The following is a 25,474-nucleotide window of genomic DNA, read 5'->3' as shown; positions in this document are numbered from 1 at the left end:
TCACTTCCCACCCTGCTGAGCCTCTGCGGGCAGAGCAGGTCCTGCTGGGGTGTCCCTCGTTGCTCCGCAGGTGCCTTCCTGGCTGTTCCTCCTGTCCTTCTGTTTCTCCTCCAGACAGAGGTCTGCAAAGTCCTGGATAAAGTGCTGGATCTGGGGTGGGGAGGAGAGAAGGCAAAGCTCAGAGCAAGGATGGGGACAGGAGGCAGAGGGGAGCTTGCAGGCCCTTGAGGAGGGCAAATGTCACCCACCAAACGGAATAGGAGGAGAAGGCATTTGCCTCGCTGGCTCTGTGCTACCAGAATGGGCGTTTGGGGATGAGCTGGAGTTGAGGGCAAAGGTCAATGGAACCAAACCTTGGCTATGGGTTGATCTGCACCCCCTGCCCCAGCCAGCCTGGCTCCCACTCCTTCCGTCCCCCCAAGGGACACCCCCATACCCTGCTCTGCCTCCTCAGATGAGACAGCTTTGCCCGGGGTCCTCTGCCCATTCCCCGTGCCCAAGAGGGAGCCCAGGGGAAAAGGAAGGGGTCTGTTGGGCACATGGACTTGTCTGGGCTCTCCTTGCCCTTTGGGCAGCCAAGGGTCATTCCTACTCCTCTTTAGGGGCAGGGAGAAGGGCTCTGGCTGGGCTCTACCATGTCCAGCTGTCTGAGGCTGTCGTCCTGTGACACCTTCAGGTGCGCTTTCCGATACGCGCTCAGGCTCCGGAAGAGCTTGAGGATGGTCAGCTTGATGGTCCCCAGCTCCAGGTCTTTCTTGGTAGCTGTGTCCTGGATGTCGGCCAAGACAGTCTCCTGAGAGGAGAAGAGAGGAGAGGAGGTATGCAGGTTGAGGACATCCCCCAGCAAAGATGCAGCAGTGCCACCAGCAAAGGGAGATGCCTACCCCAGGTGGGCAGGGCTCCATAAAACACAAAGCACAACTGAAGCTGCCAGCACTTCACTGTGGCATGAGGGCAGCTGGGACCATAGGAGAGTGAGGGATGCATGGGGTGGTGCCCGGGCATCCTCAAGAGAGGTGGCAGCTTCTCTGACCCCTGCCTGTGTTCCCATACCGGGACAGCTTTTCGGTCCTCCCAAACCATCAGTGTGACACAAAACAGTGACACAAAGGGGTCCCTGTTCTCCACAGCCTGGTGCTTTTCCTCCTTCTAGCAGTTTTTCTTTGGTTCTCTCAAGCCTTCACCTCCCCTTCTGCCTCTCCCTGAGCCCCTCGCTGGGGCAGGGGATGCCGCGCTGCCAGGTGGGATCTGGGATGGTGTTGGGTCACTCTGTCCCATCTCCCCACACAGGACACCCCACTGTGGGGTTGCCAGGGCAAAGCAACCCAGTGCCCGCCAAGGTGTGGACCCAGACGTCACCTCGGGAAAAACTCCACTGGCAGAAAACTCCACCTGGAAGAGGAGGACTCCCTGCCCTCACATATTAGGCTCCAGAAGACAAAGAAAGAAGCTCAACAGATGGAAGTTGCTCTGGCAGAGGCGAGAGAGTTGAGAAAGATGAGAGGGGGGTATGGCTGGGAGGGCTTGTAGTTTTTTGGAGGACAACAGCAGTCAGGGAACTGGCTGAACATGTGGGCAGCCAGCTCATGATCCCTCTGGTGCTGCCAGGACTTCAGGGAGAGGATGGGAGTCATAGCCCAACGGTGGAGGGACCTCCATGCCCGGGAGGCTCAGCTGAAAGCCCACGTTGAAACATCTGAGGAGACTTTGAAGGTACACCCTCCCTTGATCAGCTTGACTGCCAGGACTCTGAGCCACACCACCACCTTCTCCCCTGGGGACATGCTGTGGGGCCACCAAATCTCTCCAAGTCTTCCTGGAGCCTGAAGGTGTGAGGAACAGGACTGGCAGGGCATGGAGTTTTGTACCACCCATCTGGAAAGCCCTGGTAGGGCTTTGGTGGGAGAGTGCTTGTCCTGTATGGGGGTAATCTCCTGAGCATCCCGCAGAATGGGCTCAGCCTGTCCCCACTGTGGACCCCCAGGTGTCTTCCAGGGACAGATCTCAGTAGGTCAGAAAATCAGAACACCCTCCCAATGTCTGTGGGTGAGCGCTGATGTCTTGGACGTGCGCGGCTCCTGGTGCTGCAGGCATGTGGCGTGAGGGACCACAAGGCTGCAGCCCTGCTCTGAGGGGCTGCCACTGGGCAGAAGTGCTGGAGCCCCACCAAGTCCTCAGGGCTGGGCTGGAAGGGAAGCATCAGTGGTCATGGCAAGAAGGTGAAAACACCTGCCCTCTGAGCTCCCAAGTTCGTTCCTGCCCGAGCTTCACGCAGTAGGTGATGAGCAAGGCCAAAGCTGAGTGCTATGTCCCAACTGAAAGCATGTGTGACAAGCACTGTGTAAGAGGAAGATGATGGTAATGGAGGTTCAGTGGGTTGTAGTCCCTGGAGGAGGATATATCTCATCCTTAATATTGCTGGAGAGTTCCATTGTGGCAGGTGACCCGACACCCAAGAGGTAGTCTCATTAGCATTAGGCACTCTATAAAGCAGGATTGGCTCTCTAGCCATTGGAGAAGGGAGGCACCAAGAGGATCCCATGGTTGCAACCTACGGTTTACTATCTCTTGCCTTCCTTCTCCAGCTGGACGTAAAATCCTGTGCGAAAGACTGATGGCCCCCTGAGGTCACCCAGTGTCTGAGTTCCTGTTGTCCTTTCTGAGCATCCACTCACATTGAGGTGGCACAGCCAGAGCTGGTAATGTGCATTGTGGCAGGATGGAGGCTCTCTTTCTTGCTGGGTGTGAAGGACTCTTGCATCCACCTTGCCTGTACTTATATCCTGTAGGTTGTTATGGTTTCACTGAGCTTCCTGGAGTGGGCTTTCATTTGGGTAGTTGCCCAAGAGCTCTGGTTGCTTTCTGGCCAAAATGCTGATTCTTCAGTCCTGCTGCGTCTTGCTGAAAGGTCTTGAGATGGTGTTCCTCCCTGGGTCACTATTGGGTATGTCCGTGCAAGTGAGATGGTCACAACCCATCTGTCTCTTTCCATGGCACCTGGTAGCACATACGTCTTTATAAAGCACAATGCAGGTGGGATCCTTCCCTGTGCAGTGCCATAAGCAGGTCCTAGATCCTCCTGTATTTCTTTATCAGCACTGCCAGAAAACCCAGTGTGTAGGAACCTCTCATCTCTCCTTTGCAAGGGGGTTTCCACTCACTTGTCCTTCCTGAGCAATCTCCTCCTGTGGTTCTTACCAGCAGCCAGAAAAGTCTACAAACTAAACCAGTCTCTCTGCACAGTCACAGACCAGGGTGCAAGGCACGAATGGGCTGACGTGGCACTTGGTTGTGTCTAGTAAATTGACCCTGCTTTGGTTTGTCTCATCTCTGAGTTGACTTCGGTGGTCTCAGTCTGACTCTTGCTTCCTTTGTGATGCTTGTTGTTAATGTCCTACAGCGTCCTACAGCCACAACCTGCCAGTTCCTGGTGCTCTCCTTGCTTGAGGAAGGCTTAGCTGCGGGTTAGAGGGAGCACCCTGTCAATCACAGAGGCAAATTAAGTCATGGAGAGCTCCTCTCTTCTTCGCCAACCCTTTGTAATGGAGTAAGGTGTTCTACGCATCGGTGTCTGGTCAGCCACAAAGGGTGACAGGCCATCAGCGGTAACATCCATCCTAAAGTTGATGGGACAGCTTGGGCCACTCTCACTCCCTGCTTTTCCAGAACCTGTTCAGTGGCTGCTTTTCTTGGTCACTCTGCAGTCACACACCTGGTGCAATAAAGGTGTCCGCTTTGATCCACACAGACCAAGGGCTCAAGACGTAGAAGACCCTCTTCACCATCCTTGCCTTTCCCAGGGTCTTCTTGGGAAGGCTGAATAAATGAGCAGTTTGGTTGGTCTGAGAGGGAGCCAAAGCAAGGAAGGGCCCTTGTTTTAAAACTTGCTCCCCAGATGCATCCCTACCTCCTCCCCACGGGGCTCAAGGACCCAGACTCCACCTGCTGGGCAGGCTGGGAGGATGGCTGGGGGAGATGGGCAAGGTCCTGTACTGGTTGGTTTGGTGTTTGCTGGCAGTGTTGGTGTGGCTGGTCCTGGAGAAGGAGGCAGGCTGCTGTCCTGGTCATAGGATACTGTTTGGTCTGTATTTGAACTGATGGCAAACTGATGGCTCCAGCACACAGGAGCGACGCTGTTTCATGTGCATTGATTTCCATCCAAACAAATAAATGTCTGTTGGAAGGTTGCTTCGTAGCTATTCTTCCCTGCCTTGGACCTTTGCAGACAGGTATCTGAGGCTGTGTCACGGCAGCGTGGTTTAAGTGGACTAGAAATGAAATCCTGTACAATCAGGCTGGATTTTGGAGTGCCTGCTACTGCCGGAGCAGAGAGCTGCTGCTGCAGTGACATGTCCCACCCTGCCCTTTCTGGCTGTTGGCCTTGTATTTCAATTTTGGCCAGGCTGAACAATCTTTGGAAGGGCAAGAAACTGCCTCCTCGGGTTAATAACCTCTAATGCTCAGAGCCCTGAGTTGTTTTGATGTATTTGTTCCCTGACACCAGCCTTCTGTCCTCCCCGAGCTTCACAGGTACTGATTATAGAGAGGCTGTGGCACATCAAAGGTCTTCTACGTGCGGGCACTGTGTAACAGAGCACTGAAGGAGGTCTGGCTGCACCATCTCTTCTCTTGGCACCCCAGCTCTTCCCCCTCCTGCATCCCACCTCCAGGAGGAAGAGCAGGGCATGCAGACCAGCAAACAGGAGGGTCTCGTGGTTTGTGGTGTTATCTATCATTGGGATGGGTGATTAGAGAGCTTGCCAGGAGCGCGTCGTGGTGGCACAAGATGGGGAACACAAGGAGAAGGGAGATGGGCTGGGTAGGAGCAGAGAGGCAGGGCAGACTATGCTTTCGCTGGCTCTCAGGCAGCTGTGTAGGACCAGGGAAGTTCACAGTCACTCACAGACGTGATGTGCTTTTATGCCAGTGCCTACTGAGAGTGGGCCAGGCAGCTCAGGCACCCACGTCCTTTCTTCAGTCAGGTGCCTGGAAACTGCACGTGCAAAAAGAGTGTTCTGGTTCAGGTTTAATGGCTTTCACGGCTTTGCCATGGCATTCAATAGCTCTTGGCATGCCAAGTTTTATATAAATGCTAATCGTGGGGTTCATAAGCCAGCAATGTCTTCCAAAGTCACTGCTGAAGGCAGTGGTCAGTGCTAGCACAGGGCTGGACTCGTGCCTCCTGGCAGAGTGCCTCAGAGGGGAGGTAGCAGGTCTCCAGGTGAGAGCATCCCAAGGGATCTGATGCTGACAGTGCCCTTTCTGTACAGCCAGGCTCCGTGTCGGAGCATGCCCCTGTCGCTTGGACTGCACGGTGGGTGCTCAGCATCTGGCCGCTCTCAGGCACCAGCCCCTCCAGTGCAAAACCCACCATCGGTGCTGGGACAGAGCTGCCGTGTGGGGCAGAGAGCAGAGCAGTGAGTATGAATATGTCACATCCTGGATCCATGAGCCCCACCCTCGTGTCTGGGCCTCTTTTGACCTGCACAGTCGAAACACGGAGGGGTAGGGGGTTCGTTTATCTGTGCAGCGATCCAGAGGGCAACAAGGTCACTCTCAGGGTGAAACTCAAAAGTAATATTTATTCTTGGTCTGGCAAAAATAAGCAGACCAAAAGACTTGGGTGCACAGCCGAGATACGGGGATGCAACACCTCAAAGTTGCAGGAAACAGATTCCAATCTGTTCACATCCCAATCCTGATCCTGTGAACACAGCAAAGGTCACTCGGATGTGCTCCAACACACACACCTACACCAGATGAGGAACAGTAAGGTAATGGGGGAGAAAGAGAGAGAGAGAAGAGGAAAAGAAAGAATCCCCCCATCAACTGGCAGCAGCACTTCCTCTAGAACACATGGCCATGGCAGCAGCTTCTTCCAGGCTGCACGGTCCAGGCTGGTCCCATGAAGTGGGAGTTCTTCTCTCAGGCCTGTCCCTGCCCCACCAGCACATGTCGGGGTCTCGCCTGTGTGTGCAGCAGCTCCTTCGGGAGGGTCCAGCGCGGGCGCCCCAGAGGGAGGAGGGGGGTCAGCACCCGCCCCTGCATCTCTCCCCCATTGCGTCAGGACAGGAGCCGGCCAGGGGTGGAGGGGTCCCACTGAACCTGGACCGCAGACCAGGACCTCAGGTGACATCCTGAGATCCATCCCTTGGGGAGGCCTGGTGCTGCGCCACAAAACAAGGGCACAAATGGGCAGCCCTCAGACACAAATGTTTAAGGCAAAGGAAGAAGCAAACTTTACAGGGACATCTTGGAATATTTGGTTATTTTTAATAGAATAAAAGGTGTCAGCAGCTGTGCAGGACAGAAGAGCCAGAAAGGCGCGAGGCTTCCCTGGTGTAACCTGCGGTGGGGTCTGCGATCTCTGCGGTGCCCCCTGTCCTCCTCTCTCACTTCCCACCCTGCTGAGCCTCTGCGGGCAGAGCAGGTCCTGCTGGGGTGTCCCTTCGTTGCTCCGCAGGTGCCTTCCTGGCTGTTCCTCCTGTCCTTCTGTTTCTCCTCCAGACAAAGGTCTGCAAAGTCTTGGATAAAGTGCTGGATCTGGGGTGGGGAGGAGAGAAGGCAAAGCTCAGAGCAAGGATGGGGACAGGAGGCAGAGGGGAGCTTGCGGGCCCTTGAGGAGGGCAAATGTCACCCACCAAACTGAATAGGAGGAGAAGGCATTTGCCTCGCTGGCTCTGTGCTACCAGAATGGGCGTTTGGGGATGAGCTGGAGTTGAGGGCAAAGGTCAATGGAACCAAACCTTGGCTATGGGTTGATCTGCACCCCCTGCCCCAGCCAGCCTGGCTCCCACTCCTTCCGTCCCCCAAGGGACACCCCATACCCTGCTCTGCCTCCTCAGATGAGACAGCTTTGCCCGGGGTCCTCTGCCCATTCCCCGTGCCCAAGAGGGAGCCCAGGGGAAAAGGAAGGGGTCTGTTGGGCACATGGACTTGTCTGGGCTCTCCTTGCCCTTTGGGCAGCCCAGGGTCATTCCTACTCCTCTTTAGGGGCAGGGAGAAGGGTTCTGGCTGGGCTCTACCATGTCCAGCTGTCTGAGGCTGTCATCCTGTGACACCTTCAGGTGCGCTTTCCGATATGCGCTCAGGCTCCGGAAGAGGTTGAGGATGGTCAGCTTGATGGTCCCCAGCTCCAGGACTTTCTTGGTAGCTGTGTCCTGGATGTCGGCCAAGACAGTCTACTGAGAGGAGAAGAGAGGAGAGGAGGTATGCAGGTTGAGGACATCCCCCCAGCAAAGATGCAGCTTGAGCACTGGAGACCCTGACTTGGAGGTCCTAACTTTCATGCTCATCTGTTTTGCTAGGAAGAAGCTGTCCTTATCCAGCGCTGGAGGTTGTCCAGCTTGGTGCATGAAAGCAGAGCCAGGAGCCACCACCAGCCGCTCCTTGCCCCAGGAACCTCCCCCTCTCCCTGCCAGCTCCTGCAGTCCTGGAGCTGGGCAGGTGCTGGACAAAGGATGAACACAAAGAATTAAAAAACCATCAAAACCAGCTTCAGTCTGAGCCCCGAGGCATCAACAGGGAAGACCACGAGCCGTGCCCCACGCAAGTGCCATGGCAGGGGGGATGCTGCATGGAGCAGTGAATAGAAATCAGTGTGAGCAGGCTGGACAGACCCAGCGGGCGTGTAGTGGAGGAGTAGGTCCTATGCCAAGGAAGACCTCCCCAAAGGCTGGTGACCTGGTCTCTTTTGACTCTTGAGTTCAAGCAAGAAGTGAAAGATCATGGTGGCTTTATGAGGGCTTTGTGTTAAGCCCTCATGTCACCTGCTCTGTCAGTCTTCATTCTACAAGCCCTTGGAAGGACACCATTAGGCATCTCCTCCAATCACAAAGGCCACTGCTGCACCTTGCCATCATGCCATGGCTTAGGGATGAGCCATCGGCTGGTCTTGACACAGCCAGGCCTTGGAGATCTACCCATGCCCACACCCCATTTCCTCACCCATTGCTGGACATCTCTTTGAGCCTGGTCAAAACATAGCAGGAGCTGCTTCAGCTCATTTTGGTGCTGCTGGATCTCAGCTTCTTTCTCTGCCATGTGCTGGTCGAGGAGCACCTGGGCTTGCTCAGACATTTCCTTGTGCACCTTTTGTGACCGCAGCTGGTCCTTGCACATCCTCATCAGTGTCTTGTTGTGCTCAATGAGTTCCTGGATGTCCTTAAACTGCAGTAGAAGGCTCCTGGTGTTAGTCCCCTCTTGCCCTCCCCTCATCACGACTGCAAGTCTTGTGCTGTTTGGCACCCCGCCCTGGCCATGGACAACGCTCTCCCAGGCGAGAGATCTTCTTGACAAACTCTTGCCCCATTGGTTTGTGAGCATCACCACGTTCCTGTGATGACACCCCAGTGTGGCAGGCCCAGAGCTGTCAGTGCCACCAGCAAAGGGAGATGCCTTCCCCAGGTGGGCAGGGCTCCATAAAACACAAAGCACAACTGAAGCTGCCAGCACTTCACTGTGGCATGAGGGCAGCTGGGACCATAGGAGAGTGAGGGATGCATGGGGTGGTGCCCGGGCATCCTCAAGAGAGGTGGCAGCTTCTCTGACCCCTGCCTGTGTTCCCATACCGGGACAGCTTTTCGGTCCTCCCAAACCATCAGTGTGACACAAAACAGTGACACAAAGGGGTCCCTGTTCTCCACAGCCTGGTGCTTTTCCTCCTTCTAGCAGTTTTTCTTTGGTTCTCTCAACCCTTCACCTCCCCTTCTGCCTCTCCTCCCCTAACTCTGATCCCATTGGCTCACCTTGGTTGCAGGGAACCTCTTCCCAGCCCATCCAAGGTCTCTGACCGTGTGTCAGGATTTCCCTGAACTTGCCTTATCTCCTCTAGGTTTACCACCCACGGGGGCCCTCCTTCAAGCCATGATCTCTCTCTGTCTCATGTCCAGATTCACCTCTGAGACCTTCACCACTTCCTCCAGGTAGTCCTTGAAGATGGAGAACTTCTGCACTTTCTTGCTGAGTTTATGGTGCTGATTTTTCAGGGCTTCCAGTGTCTCCTCAGCTCTCACAAGCTCCCTCTCCATTTGCATCTTCTTCTCTCTCTCTTTTCTGGCTTTCTTCAGAGTGTGAATTCGCATTCCAGCTCTTTCCTGGTGGTGTTTCCCCCACCAAAACACACACACACACAAAGGCACACACGCACACGAAGAAGAAGGCAAGAGAACATGGAGCTGCGTCACTCAGCAGCACTTGAACGAGATGTCTTCACAGGGGAGAGACCAGGATTGGAGCATCTCTGGGGACATTTTCATTCTCTGAGACACCACCCCTCTTGCACTGACCCTTCAGTCTTAGAGACAGACTTTGGGAGGGTGTTCTGATTTTCTGACCTACTGAGATCTGTCCCTGGAAGACACCTGGGGGTCCACAGTGGGGACAGGCTGAGCCCATTCTGCGGGATGCTCAGGAGATTACCCTCGTACAGGACAAGCACTCTCCCACCAAAGCCCTACCAGGGCTTTCGAGATGGGTGGTACAAAACTTCATGCCCTGCCAGTCCTGTTCCTCACACCTTCAGGCTCCAGGAAGACTTGGAGAGATTTTGGGTCTCCAGGTGAGAGCATCCCAAGGGATCTGATGCTGACAGTGCCCTCTCTGTACAGCCAGGCTCCTGTCGGTGTCGGGCAGGATCTGTCTGGCTTCAAGAAAACCCCCAGCACAGAGCAGCTGATAAAAGCAGACGTGCTGGAACTTGTCGGCCCCAGGCCCTGGGAGGGAGGGAGATAAGAACTTGAACAAAGATTGCTGGCTTGATCGCGGGTACTTGTTGAATGGCAGGGAATTGTCGTTAAGTGAGGCAGATGTTTAGAGAGAAGACCCTTTTGTATTAGCCAATAACGAGCTTGCTTTTTGCAATATGTATGAGCCTTAATTAGCTGTAACGGTATAATCTATGTTAGCTGCGCAATAAGGACGACATTTTGCCTGCATCGAGCTGCGCCCCGGCTCTCAATGGCGGCAAATCGGTGACCCCGTGTGAGGAGGTTTATAACCACCTCTCTGTGTGGCATGTCGCGAGGCTGTCGCGAGTCCCTCGGAACGTTGAATGAGCTGCTAGAAAGGAAGCAGGATCCTGGCCAGGAACGATCCCTCTGAAGAACTGAGGTGAGCCGTGGGAAACATGGGGAATCAGATATTTTCCCCCGAAAGAGACCTTAATGAACTGATGAAAGCCCTCCTTCGAAAACATGGGAGGAATCTTTCTGGGCGTGATCTGAAGATCACACTTAAACGGCTACAGGCAAAGACACCCACTGTGACTGAGTCTGCTATCTTTACGCGGGAACTCTGGGATGATGTGGGGGTTAAACTGTGGGGGTTAAACTGTGGGATGCAGCAAGCACAGGGAATGCCGAAGCACAGCGTATGCTCCCGTGGTGGAGGAGTATTTTTGAGACTTCAAAAGTACAAGAAAAGAGCCCCCGAGACGAGGTGAAAGGGGCGGAGGACTCTCCAATTATCCCTCCGTTACCACCAGTAAAGGAGGGGCCCTCCGCGCTACCAGAACTGTGCGCCGCTGGCTGTGCTCCTGAGGAGGATCCCTTTGATCCAGGACCGGCGAACCCTGAAAAGGAGCCTGCTTATGACTCCTATGGAGTGGTGCACGTCTTCCTTTCTCGACAAAGAACAAGGGCCTCTGACCCTCCCTCCCAACAATGGCGCCCGAACAGAGGGATCAGAGGAGGAAAGAAGATGGCGTGGCAGAGGAAACACCAGATCTTCGGTGGAAATCAGTTATGAAGCGATAAAAGAAACTCGAAAAGCTGTAAAAAGAGAAAGTACTGACTGTTTCGTCACCGAGCTGCCCCCACCCCAGCGCTCGAAACAGCCACCGGCTCCATCGTATGCGTGAATAATTCACAGCCGCCATAGGATGGTCCTCTGCCACGAAAATGCTCTGCCAACCAAAGACTATGACCTGTTCAACAACGGATACAAACCTTATTTTGTGATATATGTGCACATTTTAAGTGTTGTGTGTGTTCGGTGCCGTGTGTAGTTTAAATATTCCTACCCTCGTGCTGTTCTTACTGACCGGTCCTAAACAATACTGTATGGGTATATTAATGCATCTCTCAAAAGAGTGGTTCTGTGTGTGTGTGTCCGTGTGTGTGTTTAAAGCGCTTTAAACGTTTGTAAGACTTGCAAATTGGGTTTTGGTTATATTGAGCCTTTGTTTTGATTAATCTTAAAAATGCAACTCTGAAACCTTTCAATCTCAAATGTCCACTAAGCCGGCAAAGAGGGAGATTTACCGGGGACCTTTGAAGTGAAAGGCTGCAGAGGACACGATTTTAAAATACATAGGAAAGAAAAAAAAAAGGAGAGAGAGAAAATAAAACAAACAAACAAAAAAAGAAAAAACAGGAAATACAGAAAGAGGGGGAAAAAAATGAAAAAAAAAAACAAACAAAAACCAAACCACCCAGCCCTGTGGCTGTGTGTGAGTTGAATGCCACAATTGAACCTCAGCAAGCCAAATTGCAAATAGTAGTTAAAACAATTTACAAAAGCTCCTAGAAACAATCAATCGAGTTAAACCTTATTCGGGTATAACTAATGCAGAACTAAGTCCATTATTTGATCTTCTTAAGGGAGGACATGGCTTTAACAGCATCTCCTACTTTTAACGAGTGATGCACAACAAACTTTGGGCAAAATTGAAAAAGCCATTACTGAGAGAAAAGCTCATAGAGGACTTGATGGTCAGGCATTTGGTCTAATAGCACAATTAGTACCTTTTAAAAGTAAAAAAAAAAAGGGGGAGAGCTGTTACCTCCTAGTGAAAGAATTGCAAAGGCGACTTATGTGTTGAAGTTTTGGACTTTTTACATTTAACTGGAAATAGAACATGTAGGAGCATGCCCCTGTCGCTCGGACTGCACGGTGGGTGCTCAGCATCTGGCCGCTCTCAGGCACCAGCCCCTCCAGTGCAAAACCCACCATCGGTGCTGGGGCAGAGCTGCCGTGTGGGGCAGAGAGCAGAGCAGTGAGTATCGGCTTGGCTGGCTCGTGCCCACACTGATAGGAGCACAAGCTGCTCTAGGGGAAAGGTTGGAGTCCAGATTAAACCAACAACATTTCAATGTGCTAAGGATATTCCATCAACAAGAGGCAAAACAGTCTGTAGAGTCAGCCAGTACTTTAATCATCTCTTCTCTGTGCCAAGAGAAAGAAATCTTACAAAAAAACCCACCCAAACCCCAAAACTCAATAAAAACAAACCCAGACCTTGCAGTTCCCCAAGGAGAAGGCAGGCTGTTAAAACAAAAAGCTTATTTATCATACGCAGCATCACAGAACCGAAACCCTGGTATCTGGTGAGGTAATTTTAGTCTTCACTTCGATATCCCATGACATCATGAGTCACATTGGTTTTGCTTCACCTGGGCCGAGAGAGCAAATTCGTCTGTTAGGAACTGTATCTTTGTGATGCCCAGCACACTGTCCTTGGGCAGTGGGTCCTGCCATCTCCTCTGCTGGTGCTGAGGTGCCTGTGCCAGCAAGCTGGCTCCTGCAGGCAAGAGCATGGTGGATGGATGGGGCAGGAAAGCCTGGCATCCCTGATGGTCCCCTCTCTGGGCAAAACCTCAGGACCAGCGCAGCTCCAACATAGCATCTTTTGGCATCTTACAAGTGAGGAGAGCAGAGCTTGTCTTTCTGCCAGACTGGGGACGCCTTAGCTGGCTTTACCTTAGCTTAGATGAGGAGGCTTCCTTGCTTTCCAGCTCCCCAGGGAAGAAACAAAGGAAGGGTGATGGGCATTTCATAGGCTGGAAAAGTCAGTGCCTGTCTCAGTTTTCACTGGCCTGCAGTGCCCTGCATCTCCTGCCTCTCAAGGCCACCTCCACAGCCCCAGCCATGGGGAGCACAGCCGGGATGTGAAGGTGTCTCCTTGCTGAGGAAGGAGGCCGGTGCATGGCAAGGGGCAGGGTTTGCCCCCACTATGGGATTTGTGGGGAGTCCTTCTCATGGAAGGGATCACTGTGGACCCCCAGTCCTCGTGCAGGTTTTTGACCAAAGAAAAGGAAAAGCCTCCCACTTATCCTTACTTCATCTCTTTCAGTCCTTCTGATGTACCTGATCATCCCCCGAGTTCTCAGCTCCTGTCCCTAAACCCTGCTCTGCTCTGTTGTTGAAGCAACCAAATGCCCCCTCCTTCCAGATGGCCAGTGGGTAAGAAACCAACCTCTTTTCAGCTCTGCCATTCGCCCCCTGGGCAATCCTGGGTTCCTCTACGCTGCTTCCACTGCTTCCGCTCCCAGTCTCTTTCTTCCTTGCACCCTGCACTCCTTGGAGCAAAGTCTGTATAGGTGCATACCAAGCAGAGACCAGGGCATGGCTCTGGCTTCCTGGTGACTTCAACAGGACATTGATTTGGACCCCTGTGATTTGGCTCTTTGCAAAGGTCAGCCCCATGGGGCTCCCAGCCTGCTGCAAGAAGGTGTTAATATGTCAGATCCTGGATCCATGAGCCCCACCCTCGTGTCTGGGCCTCTTTTGACCTGCACAGTCGAAACACGGAGGGGTAGGGGGTTTGTTTATCTGTGCAGCGATCCAGAGGGCAACAAGGTCACTCTCAGGGTGAAACTCAAAAGTAATATTTATTCTTGGTCTGGCAAAAATAAGCAGACCAAAAGACTTGGGTGCACAGCTGAGATACGGGGATGCAACACCTCAAAGTTGCAGGAAACAGATTCCAATCTGTTCACATCCCAATCTGATCCCTGAACACAGCAAAGGTCACTCGAATGTGCTCCAACACACACACCTACACCAGATGAGGAACAGTAAGGTAATGGGGGAGAAAGAGAGAGAGAGAAGAGGAAAAGAAAGAATCCCCCCATCAACGGCAGCAGCACTTCCTCTAGAACACATGGCCATGGCAGCAGCTTCTTCCAGGCTGCACGGTCCAGGCTGGTCCCATGAAGTGGGAGTTCTTCTCTCAGGCCTGTCCCTGCCCCACCAGCACATGTCGGGGTCTCGGCTGTGTGTGCAGCAGCTCCTTCGGGAGGGTCCAGCGCGGGCGCCCCAGAGGGAGGAGGGGGGTCAGCACCCGCCCCTGCATCTCTCCCCCATTGCGTCAGGACCAGGAGCCCGGCCAGGGGTGGAGGGGTCCCACTGAACCTGGACCGCAGACCAGGACCTCAGGTGACATCCCGAGATCCATCCTTGGGGGGCCTGGTGCTGCACCACAAAACAAGGGCACAAATGGGCAGCCCTCAGACACAAATGTTTAAGGCAAAGGAAGAAGCAAACTTTAGAGGGACATCTTGGAATATTTGGTTATTTTTAATAGAATAAAAGGTGTCAGCAGCTGTGCAGGACAGAAGAGCCAGAAAGGCGCGAGGCTTCCCTGGTGTAACCTGCGGTGGGGTCTGCGATCTCTGCGGTGCCCCCTGTCCTCCTCTCTCACTTCCCACCCTGCTGAGCCTCTGCGGGCAGAGCAGGTCCTGCTGGGGTGTCCCTCGTTGCTCCGCAGGTGCCTTCCTGGCTGTTCCTCCTGTCCTTCTGTTTCTCCTCCAGACAGAGGTCTGCAAAGTCTTGGATAAAGTGCTGGATCTGGGGTGGGGAGGAGAGAAGGCAAAGCTCAGAGCAAGGATGGGGACAGGAGGCAGAGGGGAGCTTGCGGGCCCTTGAGGAGGGCAAATGTCACCCACCAAACTGAATAGGAGGAGAAGGCATTTGCCTCGCTGGCTCTGTGCTACCAGAATGGGCGTTTGGGGATGAGCTGGAGTTGAGGGCAAAGGTCAATGGAACCAAACCTTGGCTATGGGTTGATCTGCACCCCCTGCCCCAGCCAGCCTGGCTCCCACTCCTTCCGTCCCCCAAGGGACACCCCCATACCCTGCTCTGCCTCCTCAGATGAGACAGCTTTGCCCGGGGTCCTCTGCCCATTCCCCGTGCCCAAGAGGGAGCCCAGGGGAAAAGGAAGGGGTCTGTTGGGCACATGGACTTGTCTGGGCTCTCCTTGCCCTTTGGGCAGCCAAGGGTCATTCCTACTCCTCTTTAGGGGCAGGGAGAAGGGCTCTGGCTGGGCTCTACCATGTCCAGCTGTCTGAGGCTGTCGTCCTGTGACACCTTCAGGTGCGCTTTCCGATACGCGCTCAGGCTCCGGAAGAGCTTGAGGGTGGTCAGCTTGATGGTCCCCAGCTCCAGGTCTTTCTTGGTAGCTGTGTCCTGGATGTCGGCCAAGACAGTCTCCTGAGAGGAGAAGAGAGGAGAGGAGATATGCAGGTTGAGGACATCCCCCAGCAAAGATGCAGCAGTGCCACCAGCAAAGGGAGATGCCTTCCCCAGGTGGGCAGGGCTCGATAAAACACAAAGCACAACTGAAGCTGCCAGCACTTCACTGTGGCATGAGGGCAGCTGGGACCATAGGAGAGTGAGGGATGCATGGGGTGGTGCCCGGGCATCCTCAAGAGAGGTGGCAGCTTCTCTGACCCCTGCCTGTGTTCCCATACCGGGACAGCTTTTCGGTCCTCCCAAACCATCAGTGTGACACAAAACAGTGACACAAAGGGGTCCCTGTTCTCCACAGCCTGGTGCTTTTCCTCCTTCTAGCAGTTTTTCTTTGGTTCTCTCAAGCCTTCACCTCCCCTTCTGCCGCTCCCTGAGCCCCTCGCTGGGGCAGGGGATGCCGCGCTGCCAGGTGGGATCTGGGATGGTGTTGGGTCACTCTGTCCCATCTCCCCACACAGGACACCCCACTGTGAGGGTGCCAGGGCAAAGCAACCCAGTGCCCGCCAAGGTGTGGACCCAGACGTCACCTCGGGAAAAACTCCACTGGCAGAAAACTCCACCTGGAAGAGGAGGACTCCCTGCCCTCACATATTAGGCTCCAGAAGACAAAGAAAGAAGCTCAACAGATGGAAGTTGCTCTGGCAGAGGCGAGAGAGTTGAGAAAGATGAGAGGGGGGTATGGCTGGGAGGGCTTGTAGTTTTTTGGAGGACAACAGCGGTCAGGGAACTGGCTGAACATGTGGGCAGCCAGCTCATGATCCCTCTGGTGCTGCCAGGACTTCATGGAGAGGATGGAAGTCATAGCCCAACGGTGGAGGGACCTCCGTGCCAGGGAGGCTCAGCTGAAAGCCCACGTTGAAACATCTGAGGAGACTTTGAAGGTACACCCTCCCTTGATCAGCTTGACTGCCAGGACTCTGAGCCACACCACCACCTTCTCCCCTGGGGACATGCTGTGGGGCCACCAAATCTCTCCAAGTCTTCCTGGAGCCTGAAGGTGTGAGGAACAGGACTGGCAGGGCATGGAGTTTTGTACCACCCATCTGAAAAGCCCTGGTAGGGCTTTGGTGGGAGAGTGCTTGTCCTGTATGGGGGTAATCTCCTGAGCATCCCGCAGAATGGGCTCAGCCTGTCCCCACTGTGGACCCCCAGGTGTCTTCCAGGGACAGATCTCAGTAGGTCAGAAAATCAGAACACCCTCCCAATGTCTGTGGGTGAGCGCTGATGTCTTGGACGTGCGCGGCTCCTGGTGCTGCAGGCATGTGGCATGAGGGACCACAAGGCTGCAGCCCTGCTCTGAGAGGCTGCCACTGGGCAGAAGTGCTGGAGCCCCACCAAGTCCTCAGGGCTGGGCTGGAAGGGAAGCATCAGTGGTCATGGCAAGAAGGTGAAAACACCTGCCCTCTGAGCTCCCAAGTTCGTTCCTGCCCGAGCTTCACGCAGTAGGTGATGAGCAAGGCCAAAGCTGAGTGCTATGTCCCAACTGAAATCATGTGTGACAAGCACTATGTAAGAGGAAGATGATGGTAATGGAGGTTCAGTGGGTTGTAGTCCCTGGAGGAGGATATATCTCATCCTTAATATTGCTGGAGAGTTCCATTGTGGCAGGTGACCCGACACCCAAGAGTTAGTCTCATTAGCATTAGGCACTCTATAAAGCAGGATTGGCTCTCTAGCCATTGGAGAAGGGAGGCACCAAGAGGATCCCATGGTTGCAACCTACGGTTTACTATCTCTTGCCTTCCTTCTCCAGCTGGACGTAAAATCCTGTGCGAAAGACTGATGGCCCCCTGAGGTCACCCAGTGTCTGAGTTCCTGTTGTCCTTTCTGAGCATCCACTCACATTGAGGTGGCACAGCCAGAGCTGGTAATGTGCATTGTGGCAGGATGGAGGCTCTCTTTCTTGCTGGGTGTGAAGGACTCTTGCATCCACCTTGCCTGTACTTATGTCCTGTAGGATGTTATGGTTTCACTGAGCTTCCTGGAGTGGGCTTTCATTTGGGTAGTTGCCCAAGAGCTCTGGTTGCTTTCTGGCCAAAATGCTGATTCTTCAGTCCTGCTGCGTCTTGCTGAAAGGTCTTGAGATGGTGTTCCTCCCTGGGTCACTATTGGGTATGTCCGTGCAAGTGAGATGGTCACAACCCATCTGTCTCTTTCCATGGCACCTGGTAGCACATACGTCTTTATAAAGCACAATGCAGGTGGGATCCTTCCCTGTGCAGTGCCATAAGCAGGTCCTAGATCCTCCTGTATTTCTTTATCAGCACTGCCAGAAAACCCAGTGTGTAGGAACCTCTCATCTCTCCTTTGCAAGGGGGGTTTCCACTCACTTGTCCTTCCTGAGCAATCTCCTCCTGTGGTTCTTACCAGCAGCCAGAAAAGTCTACAAACTAAACCAGTCTCTCTGCACAGTCACAGACCAGGGTGCAAGGCACGAATGGGCTGACGTGGCACTTGGTTGTGTCTAGTAAATTGACCCTGCTTTGGTTTGTCTCATCTCTGAGTTGACTTCGGTGGTCTCAGTCTGACTCTTGCTTCCTTTGTGATGCTTGTTGTTAATGTCCTACAGCGTCCTACAGCCACAACCTGCCAGTTCCTGGTGCTCTCCTTGCTTGAGGAAGGCTTAGCTGCGGGTTAGAGGGAGCACCCTGTCAATCACAGAGGCAAATTAAGTCATGGAGAGCTCCTCTCTTCTTCGCCAACCCTTTGTAATGGAGTAAGGTGTTCTACGCATCGGTGTCTGGTCAGCCACAAAGGGTGACAGGCCATCAGCGGTAACATCCATCCTAAAGTTGATGGGACAGCTTGGGCCACTCTCACTCCCTGCTTCTCCGGAACCTGTTCAGTGGCTGCTTTTCTTGGTCACTCTGCAGTCACACACCTGGTGCAATAAAGGTGTCCGCTTTGATCCACACAGACCAAGGGCTCAAGACGTAGAAGACCCTCTTCACCATCCTTGCCTTTCCCAGGGTCTTCTTGGGAAGGCTGAATAAATGAGCAGTTTGGTTGGTCTGAGAGGGAGCCAAAGGCAAGGAAGGGCCCTTGTTTTAAAACTTGCTCCCCAGATGCATCCCTACCTCCTCCCCACGGGGCTCTAGGACCCAGACTCCACCTGCTGGGCAGGCTGGGAGGATGGCTGGGGGAGATGGGCAAGGTCCTGTACTGGTTGGTTTGGTGTTTGCTGGCAGTGTTGGTGTGGCTGGTCCTGGAGAAGGAGGCAGGCTGCTGTCCTGGTCATAGGATACTGTTTGGTCTGTATTTGAACTGATGGCAAACTGATGGCTCCAGCACACAGGAGCGACGCTGTTTCATGTGCATTGATTTCCATCCAAACAAATAAATGTCTGTTGGAAGGTTGCTTCGTAGCTATTCTTCCCTGCCTTGGACCTTTGCAGACAGGTATCTGAGGCTGTGTCACGGCAGCGTGGTTTAAGTGGACTAGAAATGAAATCCTGTACAATCAGGCTGGATTTTGGAGTTGCCTGCTACTGCCGGAGCAGAGAGCTGCTGCTGCAGTGACATGTCCCACCCTGCCCTTTCTGGCTGTTGGCCTTGTATTTCAATTTTTGGCCAGGCTGAACAATCTTTGGAAGGGCAAGAAACTGCCTCCTCGGGTTAATAACCTCTAATGCTCAGAGCCCTGAGTTGTTTTGATGTATTTGTTCCCTGACACCAGCCTTCTGTCCTCCCCGAGCTTCACAGGTACTGATTATAGAGAGGCTGTGGCACATCAAAGGTCTTCTACGTGCGGCACTGTGTAACAGAGCACTGAAGGAGGTCTGGCTGCACCATCTCTTCTCTTGGCACCCCAGCTCTTCCCCCTCCTGCATCCCACCTCCAGGAGGAAGAGCAGGGCATGCAGACCAGCAAACTGGAGGGTCTCATGGTTTGTGGTGTTATCTATCATTGGGATGGGTGATTAGAGAGCTTGCCAGGAGCGCGTCGTGGTGGACAAGATGGGGAACACAAGGAGAAGGGAGATGGGCTGGGTAGGAGCAGAGAGGCAGGGCAGACTATGCTTTGCTGGCTCTCGGCAGCTGTGTAGGACCAGGGAAGTTCACAGTCACTCACAGACGTGATGTGCTTTTATGCCAGTGCCTACTGAGAGTGGGCCAGGCAGCTCAGGCACCCACGTCCTTCCTTCAGTCAGGTGCCTGGAAACTGCACGTGCAAAAAGAGTGTTCTGGTTCAGGTTTAATGGCTTTCACGGCTTTGCCATGGCATTCAATAGCTCTTGGCATGCCAAGTTTTATATAAATGCTAATCGTGGGGTTAATAAGCCAGCAATGTCTTCCAAAGTCACTGCTGAAGGCAGTGGTCAGTGCTAGCACAGGGCTGGACTCGTGCCTCCTGGCAGAGTGCCTCAGAGGGGAGGTAGCAGGTCTCCAGGTGAGAGCATCCCAAGGGATCTGATGCTGGCAGTGCCCTTTCTGTACAGCCAGGCTCCGTGTCGGAGCATGCCCCTGTCGCTTGGACTGCACGGTGGGTGCTCAGCATCTGGCCGCTCTCAGGCACCAGCCCCTCCAGTGCAAAACCCACCATCGGTGCTGGGACAGAGCTGCCGTGTGGGGCAGAGAGCAGAGCAGTGAGTATGAATATGTCACATCCTGGATCCATGAGCCCCACCCTCGTGTCTGGGCCTCTTTTGACCTGCACAGTCGAAACACGGAGGGGTAGGGGGTTCGTTTATCTGTGCAGCGATCCAGAGGGCAACAAGGTCACTCTCAGGGTGAAACTCAAAAGTAATATTTATTCTTGGTCTGGCAAAAATAAGCAGACCAAAAGACTTGGGTGCACAGCCGAGATACGGGGATGCAACACCTCAAAGTTGCAGGAAACAGATTCCAATCTGTTCAGATCCCATTCCAATCCCTGAACACAGCAAAGGTCACTCGAATGTGCTCCAACACACACACCTACACCAGATGAGGAACAGTAAGGTAATGGGGGAGAAAGAGAGAGAGAGAAGAGGAAAAGAAAGAATCCCCCCATCAACGGCAGCAGCACTTCCTCTAGAACACATGGCCATGGCAGCAGCTTCTTCCAGGCTGCACGGTCCAGGCTGGTCCCATGAAGTGGGAGTTCTTCTCTCAGGCCTGTCCCTGCCCCACCAGCACATGTCGGGGTCTCGGCTGTGTGTGCAGCAGCTCCTTCGGGAGGGTCCAGCGCGGGCGCCCCAGAGGGAGGAGGGGGGTCAGCACCCGCCCCTGCATCTCTCCCCCATTGCGTCAGGACCAGGAGCCCGGCCAGGGGTGGAGGGGTCCCACTGAACCTGGACCGCAGACCAGGACCTCAGGTGACATCCTGAGATCCATCCTTGGGGAGGCCTGGTGCTGCACCACAAAACAAGGGCACAAATGGGCAGCCCTCAGACACAAATGTTTAAGGCAAAGGAAGAAGCAAACTTTACAGTGACATCTTGGAATATTTGGTTATTTTTAATAGAATAAAAGGTGTCAGGAGCTGTGCAGGACAGAAGAGCCAGAAAGGCGCGGGGCTTCCCTGGTGTAACCTGCGGTGGGGTCTGCGATCTCTGCGGTGCCCCCTGTCCTCCTCTCTCACTTCCCACCCTGCTGAGCCTCTGCGGGCAGAGCAGGTCCTGCTGGGGTGTCCCTCGTTGCTCCGCAGGTGCCTTCCTGGCTGTTCCTCCTGTCCTTCTGTTTCTCCTCCAGACAAAGGTCTGCAAAGTCTTGGATAAAGTACTGGATCTGGGGTGGGGAGGAGAGAAAGCAAAGCTCAGAGCAAGGATGGGGACAGGAGGCAGAGGGGAGCTTGCAGGCCCTTGAGGAGGGCAAATGTCACCCACCAAACGGAATAGGAGGAGAAGGCATTTGCCTCGCTGGCTCTGTGCTACCAGAATGGGCGTTTGGGGATGAGCTGGAGTTGAGGGCAAAGGTCAATGGAACCAAACCTTGGCTATGGGTTGATCTGCACCCCCTGCCCCAGCCAGCCTGGCTCCCACTCCTTCCGTCCCCCAAGGGACACCCCCATACCCTGCTCTGCCTCCTCAGATGAGACAGCTTTGCCCGGGGTCCTCTGCCCATTCCCCGTGCCCAAGAGGGAGCCCAGGGGAAAAGGAAGGGGTCTGTTGGGCACATGGACTTGTCTGGGCTCTCCTTGCCCTTTGGGCAGCCAAGGGTCATTCCTACTCCTCTTTAGGGGCAGGGAGAAGGGCTCTGGCTGGGCTCTACCATGTCCAGCTGTCTGAGGCTGTCGTCCTGTGACACCTTCAGGTGCACTTTCCGATACGCGCTCAGGCTCCGGAAGAGCTTGAGGATGGTCAGCTTGATGGTCCCCAGCTCCAGGTCTTCCTTGGTAGCTGTGTCCTGGATGTCGGCCAAGACAGTCTCCTGAGAGGAGAAGAGAGGAGATATGCAGGTTGAGGACATCCCCCAGCAAAGATGCAGCTTGAGCACTGGAGACCCTGACTTGGAGGTCCTAACTTTCATGCTCATCTGTTTTGCTAGGAAGAAGCTGTCCTTATCCAGCGCTGGAGGTGGTCCAGCTTGGTGCATGAAAGCAGAGCCAGGAGCCACCACAGCTGCTCCTTGCCCCAGGAACCTCCCCATCTCCCTGCCAGCTCCTGCTGTCCTGGTGGGTCTTCCCTGCTGGGCAGGTGCTGGACAAAGGATGAACACAAAGAATAAAAAAAACAACAAAACCAGCTTCAGTCTGAGCCCCGAGGCATCAACAGGGAAGACCACGAGCCGTGCCCCACACAAGTGCCATGGCAGGGGGGATGCTGCAAGGAGCAGTGAATAGAAATCAGTGTGAGCAGGCTGGACAGACCCAGCGGGCGTGTAGTGGAGGAGTAGGTCCTATGCCAAGGAAGACCTCCCCAAAGGCTGGTGACCTGGTCTCTTTTGACTCTTGAGTTCAAGCAAGAAGTGAAAGATCATGGTGGCTTTATGAGGGCTTTGTGTTAAGCCCTCATGTCACCTGCTCTGTCAGTCTTCATTCTACAAGCCCTTGTAAGGACACCATTAGGCATCTCCTCCAATCACAAAGGCCACTGCTGCACCTTGCCATCATGCCATGGCTTAGGGATGAGCCATCGGCTGGTCTTGACACAGCCAGGCCTTGGAGATCTACCCATGCCCACACCCCGTTTCCTCACCCATTGCTGGACATCTCTTTGAGCCTGGTCAAAACATAGCAGGAGCTGCTTCAGCTCATTTTGGTGCTGCTGGATCTCAGCTTCTTTCTCTGCCATGTGCTGGTCGAGGAGCACCTGGGCTTGCTCAGACATTTCCTTGTGCACCTTTTGTGACCGCAGCTGGTCCTTGCTCATCGTCATCAGTGTCTTGTTGTGATCAATGAGTTCCTGGATGTCCTTAAACTGCAATAGAAGGCTCCTGGTGTTAGTCCCCTCTTGCCCTCCCCTCATCACGACTGCAAGTCTTGTGCTGTTTGGCACCTGGCCATGGACAACCGCTTCCCCAGGCGAGAGATCTCCCCTTCTTGACAAACTCTTGCCCCACTGGTTTGTGAGCATCACCACGTTCCCGTGATGACACCCCAGTGTGGCAGGCCCAGAGCTGTCAGTGCCACCAGCAAAGGGAGATGCCTTCCCCAGGTGGGCAGGGCTCCATAAAACACAAAGCACAACTGAAGCTGCCAGCACTTCACTGTGACATGAGGGCAGCTGGGACCATAGGAGAGTGAGGGATGCATGGGGTGGTGCCCGGGCATCCTGAAGAGAGGTGGCAGCTTCTCTGACCCCTGCCTGTGTTCCCATACCGGGACAGCTTTTCGGTCCTCCCAAACCATCAGTGTGACACAAAACAGTGACACAAAGGGGTCCCTGTTCTCCACAGCCTGGTGCTTTTTCTCCTTCTAGCAGATTTTCTTTGGTCTCTCAACCCTTCACCTCCCCTTCTGCCTCTCCTCCCCTAACTCTGATCCCATTGGCTCACCTTGGTTGCAGGGAACCTCTTCCCAGCCCATCCGAGGTCTCTGACCGTGTGTCAGGATTTCCCTGAACTTGCCTTATCTCCTCTAGGTTTACCACCCACGGGGGGCCCTCCTTCAAGCCATGATCTCTCTCTGTCTCATGTCCAGACTCACCTCTGAGACCTTCACCACTTCCTCCAGGTAGTCCTTGAAGATGGAGAACTTCTGCACTTTCTTGCTGAGTTTACGGCGCTGATTTTTCAGGGCTTCCAGTGTCTCCTCAGCTCTCACAAGCTCACTCTCCATTTGCATCTTCTTCTCTCTCTCTTTTCTGGCTTTCTTCAGAGTGTGAATTCGCATTCCAGCTCTTTCCTGGTGGTGTTTTCCCCACCAAAACACACACACACACAAAGGCACACACGCACACAAAGAAGAAGGCAAGAGAACATGGAGCTGCGTCACTCAGCAGCACTTGAACGAGATGTCTTCACAGGGGAGAGACCAGGATAGGAGCATCTCTGGGGACATTTTCATTCTCTGAGACACCACCCCTCTTGCACTGACCCTTCAGTCTTAGAGACAGACTTTGGGAGGGTGTTCTGATTTTCTGACCTACTGAGATCTGTCCCTGGAAGACACCTGGGGGTCCACAGTGGGGACAGGCTGAGCCCATTCTGCGGGATGCTCAGGAGATTACCACCATACAGGACAAGCACTCTCCCACCAAAGCCCTACCAGGGCTTTCCAGATGGGTGGTACAAAACTCCATGCCCTGCCAGTCCTGTTCCTCACACCTTCAGGCTCCAGGAAGACTTGGAGAGATTTGGTGGCCCCACAGCATGTCCCCAGGGGAGAAGGTGGTGGTGTGGCTCAGAGTCCTGGCAGTCAAGCTGATCAAGGGAGGGTGTACCTTCAAAGTCTCCTCAGATGTTTCAACGTGGGCTTTCAGCTGAGCCTCCCTGGCATGGAGGTCCCTCCACCGTTGGGCTATGACTCCCATCCTCTCCATGAAGTCCTGGCAGCACCAGAGGGATCATGAGCTGGCTGCCCACATGTTCAGCCAGTTCCCTGACCACTGTTGTCCTCCAAAAAACTACAAGCCCTCCCAGCCATACCCCCCTCTCATCTTTCTCACCTCTCTCGCCTCCACCAGATCAACTTCCATCTGTTGAGCTTCTTTGTTTATCTTCTGGAACTTAATAAATGAGGCCAGGGAGTAATCCTCTTTCAGATGGAGTTTTCTGCCAGTGGAGTTTTTCCCGAGGTGACGTCTGGGTCCACCACCTTGGCGGGCACTGGGTTGCTTTGCCCTGGCATCCTCACAGTGGGGTGTCCTGTGTGGGGAGATGGGACAGAGTGACCCAACACCATCCCAGATCCCACCTGGCAGCGCGGCATCCCCTGCCCCAGCGAGGGGCTCACGGACAAGCGGGGCGGGGAGGTGCAAGAGGAGATGGGAATGACCAGGGCTGGGGGTTTGTCACGGGGCGGGGAGGAGGGTTGGAGACAGGAGAAGGGGATGGAGGGGATGGAAGCGGGTGGAGAAGCTGCCTCGCCTGAGCAAAGGTGGGAGGTTCTGCCTGTCCTGCCTGCGGGAAGGGGCCAACGGGTCCTTGTCATCCTTTCCAGCCCTCGCTCCAGCCCCCAGCAGGGGGAGACCCACCAGTCCCCAGCCGGGACTCCCCGGTTGCCGCTTGAAGCTGCTCGGGACAGGCGCAGCCCAGGGATGAGGGATCCCTGCATCCCCCCTGGTTCCCTCCAGGTGGGGGGTGGGGGGGGGGCAGGGGGAGGAGGGACGCTCTACCATCCTATCCAAATTAATTGATTCTTAAAAGTCATTTTTTACTGTTTTGTCCCAGAAAGCAGCACTGGAGCAAGGTTTGATACAATACCTGGTCTATTTCAAAGTGGAATATTTCGATTTAAGCTAAAGTACAGTTAAGTTTTGTCTAAGCAGGTGTGGTTTTTGAAAGTTAGGCAGAATTTCCCTCTGATAGCATGTTTTCTTTGAAATGGTGTTTCTCAGACAGTGTTCTTTCTTTGAAAATGATAAGGTATTGTGTGAAGCCTGCTCTGTGCTGAACAGATGTCTCTTCTTCTGTAATCACCTTTGGAGTTTTCAGCTCTCTTAAAGCCAAGATCAAGCAGAGCTGGAGCCAGCTCCAAATTAGCGAGAATTCGGACTTTTGCAAAGTTTCATAACATTAAAATTAGACCTTGGAAAGTACTAGAATATGCATAAGATTTCTGGGAAAGTCTATTCGTATGCATGTAAGTGGGGAATCTCTTCCGTCCCAGCCTTTGTCTCGCTGCACGGGACCGATGGAGATCA

At 54.0% G+C, this 25,474-nt stretch overlaps 1 protein-coding gene across 1 annotated transcript; it reads right to left on the bottom strand.

Moving 5' to 3' along the window:
* On the bottom strand, positions 1-24,885 carry LOC104064736 (coiled-coil domain-containing protein 42-like). Its single transcript, XM_054083671.1, has 9 exons — positions 24,806-24,885; positions 24,278-24,476; positions 24,053-24,157; positions 8,898-9,095; positions 7,852-8,169; positions 7,026-7,181; positions 6,397-6,543; positions 635-793; positions 1-150 (listed from the first exon to the last, which is right to left on the bottom strand). Exons 1-9 carry the CDS (start codon positions 24,883-24,885, stop codon positions 1-3), a joined length of 1,512 nt encoding a protein of 503 aa, XP_053939646.1.
* Between the last annotated feature and the right edge of the window lie 589 nt (positions 24,886-25,474).

Source organism: Cuculus canorus, chromosome 18, assembly GCF_017976375.1.
Source record: "Cuculus canorus isolate bCucCan1 chromosome 18, bCucCan1.pri, whole genome shotgun sequence".
Taxonomy (NCBI): Eukaryota; Metazoa; Chordata; class Aves; order Cuculiformes; family Cuculidae; genus Cuculus; species Cuculus canorus.
This window is presented reverse-complemented; position numbering and strand designations above follow the sequence as displayed.

Bases quoted from the DNA above. Each gene is read 5' to 3' on its own strand.
- LOC104064736 (XM_054083671.1), bottom strand. From the start codon at position 24,885: ATGCAGGGATCCCTCATCCCTGGGCTGCGCCTGTCCCGAGCAGCTTCA. The intron at 24,158-24,277 runs GTGAGAAAGATG...TGGTGCTGCCAG, and splicing joins ATCTGGTGGAGGCGAGAGAG to GACTTCATGGAGAGGATGGG. The intron at 151-634 runs GTAGAGCCCAGC...TCCCCACCCCAG, and splicing joins GCCTCAGACAGCTGGACATG to ATCCAGCACTTTATCCAGGA.